This window comes from Macrobrachium rosenbergii, chromosome 7, assembly GCF_040412425.1.
Source record: "Macrobrachium rosenbergii isolate ZJJX-2024 chromosome 7, ASM4041242v1, whole genome shotgun sequence".
Lineage (NCBI taxonomy): Eukaryota > Metazoa > Arthropoda > Malacostraca > Decapoda > Palaemonidae > Macrobrachium > Macrobrachium rosenbergii.
In genome coordinates, this window is record NC_089747.1 from 57,993,307 (window position 1) to 57,996,141 (window position 2,835).

At 34.4% G+C, this 2,835-nt stretch overlaps 1 protein-coding gene across 1 annotated transcript; it reads left to right on the top strand.

Annotated features, from left to right (window-relative positions):
* The first annotated feature begins 663 nt into the window (after positions 1-663).
* On the top strand, positions 664-1,134 carry LOC136840438 (probable inactive protein kinase DDB_G0270444). The gene has a single exon (XM_067107117.1). It carries the CDS (start codon positions 664-666, stop codon positions 1,132-1,134), a length of 471 nt encoding a protein of 156 aa, XP_066963218.1.
* The last annotated feature ends 1,701 nt before the right edge of the window (positions 1,135-2,835 follow it).

Sequence of the window (2,835 nt, forward strand, 5' to 3'; positions counted from 1 at the left end):
GATTTTATTTTGATCATAGGAAGGAAGCGTCCTAGATTTCCGTGTTCCGTATAAAGGAGTATTGGAACCTTGGCGCACGTGAACACTGAGTGAGAGTGTCTCCTGGTTTTTCTTCGTATTCCTCCAATATCAGAGACATTAGTGGAACAATAGTTGCATGGAATACTTATGAATATGTAGTGAGTCAGTGAAGGAGGCAGGATTTTGTAATAGCTGTCATCAGTGCTTAAAAATTGGTGAAAAAACTGCACATTGCTAAGGTTTCATAGCAGAAAACTTTATATGCCCTAAGGCTATATGCCATAGGGGAAGCAATAGAATAAAGAAATCCATTTCAGGAACTCCTTTAAAGCTAAAGTATTCAACTTGAGTGCTATGTATACATATGTAACAATTAGAAATCCTCCATTTGAGCTTGATGACCAGCTTTTAACCGAGTTTTTAAGCAAATATGGCAAAGTTGATAACATTAGAACGAAAAAACACAGCTGGGTCCTTTCCAGGGTTTGCTGAGTGGTGTTAGGACGGAACGCACGATAATTAAGAAAAAACTACCATCCACGACTAATATCCGAGGGTTTAATGTATCATTTTTTGTATGGTGGCCAACAGAAAACTTGTTTAAAGTGTGGGCAAATTGGACATGTAATAAAGGACTGGCCCATGTCCTTGACATTAGAAGCTGACCTATTCTCAGAAAGTGATTTTCCCAAGCTGAATAGCACAGGAGAGACCGACAACAAGAAGAGCGACAATTCAGAGGAAGTCAACAAAGTTAGAGAGGAGAATAATGATACTGCGGAAGAAGATATAAAGGAACAGGGAAAGTCTCAAGAAAAAGACTCCGATGCCGAAATTACCTATGTTAATGAAAGTCAGGATATTGGCGAAACTACAGAGGAAAACAGCTGTATAACTGATGTTGAAATACGCGAAGATGATTTTGATGAAATGTCTCAAGTTGACGTTACTGAATATGAGAATGAAGAACGATCCAAAAATTCTGATGACAAAAACACAATAGTGACCGAAGTGATTGAAGTGGAAGTTCATCTCATCTCAGACAATGATACATTAGACAACCTCCAAAAAGAGACGGATAGACGTACGACAAGAGGGGAAAAAACGGACTAAGGTATCTGGAATCCAGGACTCAAGTTGACGAAAAATGCGGTGATACAGGACCCAGAGTTTGACAAGGAAATGGTGCAGACGGATACAGAAGTTGATGACGACCGATTTTAGGAACGATGGTATTTGGAAAGCTAAACAAAATGAAGAAAGTGACCAAAATTAACCTTGCAAAAGGATGATGCAAAAGTAAGTCATTCACAAAATGTCGACACTATCTTTATCTTGACGGAATCCCGAGTAGTGAAAAAGGTGCCATTAAAAAGGCAAAAATTTTTATAGAAAATTGTAAGATGTAAAATTTCCTTTCAATATTTCCACATAGCTACTCTCAACGTAATTATAGCTACTCACAATGTAAACGGTTTAAATGAAACGAAAAAGCAAATAAAGCTAATTAACTTGATGTTATATTATAAAATCGATATTTTGTTAATACAAGACCATAACATTAAAAATGATAAGAATCTTGATCTGGTCAAAGAGCGTTGTAAAATGTATTTTAACTACAAAAATAAACTTAAAGGTGAAACTGCAATTCTCGTTAATAAATCTTCAATTGTGGAAGTAATGAAGGAGGAACTAGATGCATATGGTCGAATAATCAGTATTAAATGTAAATTTAGTGACTATGAAATTTATATTGTCAATGTCTATTCTCCATCGTGATCAATAAAAAAAAGGCAGAGAGGGACAAGCTTTATAAAGAAGATCTGTTATATTTTTTTTTTACGAAATAACACCCAGAACCTAATCCTTGGAGGTGACTGGAATTCTGTAACATTGTGTAACAAGTAAGCGAGATGTATCTAACCCTGACAGCAACTTAGTTTCCAAGGCATTTTGTAACCTAAAAAACAGTTTAGGGTTAAGAGATATCTGGTTTGCTACTAATCACACGTTACAATACACTTATGTTAAATACGACTATGGTTGGAGAATTGACAGGTTATATGTAAAGGGCTATTTGAAAATGTCTCACATGTTCAAAATATACCGATAAACTTATGGTTAAATGCTCATTTAAAATCAATAATGAAGACATGACCGGTAGGGGATACTGGAAGCTAAACACTTCCATCCTTAGTCAAGATATAGTGAAAAGTAATTTTGATAACTACTGGAAAAGACTGAAAAGGGAAAAATGTAACTAAAGAAACGTACTTGAATGGTGGATATTTGCAAAAAGGGAACTGATGAAGTTCTTTATAAAATCATCTAGAGTCAGTAGCCAAGAGAGGTATGGGTTACTAAATGTCCTTAAAACTCGGCTTAGGGAATTAATGGGTTTTGACTATGTGTCAGCTGAAAAGTTTGAAGAAATCACTGCATTAAAAACAAGGATAAAATGTACTGAAGATGAAATGTGTGAAGAAATTAGAATTGGGGTGAAAATAGAGGAAAAAATACAAAATGAGAAAATTTCTCCACATTTACTAAAGAAAGAAAAGAATAGCAAACCAATTATGAGCAACATAGTGACGGAAAATGGGAATAAGTTGAATCATTTTAGGGCAAAATTACATTATGCTAAGGGTTACTATGAAAAGTTATTTAAAAGAGAAAGATGTAGTGAAAAAGAACATGCAAAAATATTAAAATTTATCGGGATGGAAATTGAAAAAGAAGATTGTGATGATCTTATTTCTGAGATTTATGAAAAAGAAGTTAGAAAAATAATAACAAAAATAAGAAATGGAAAAA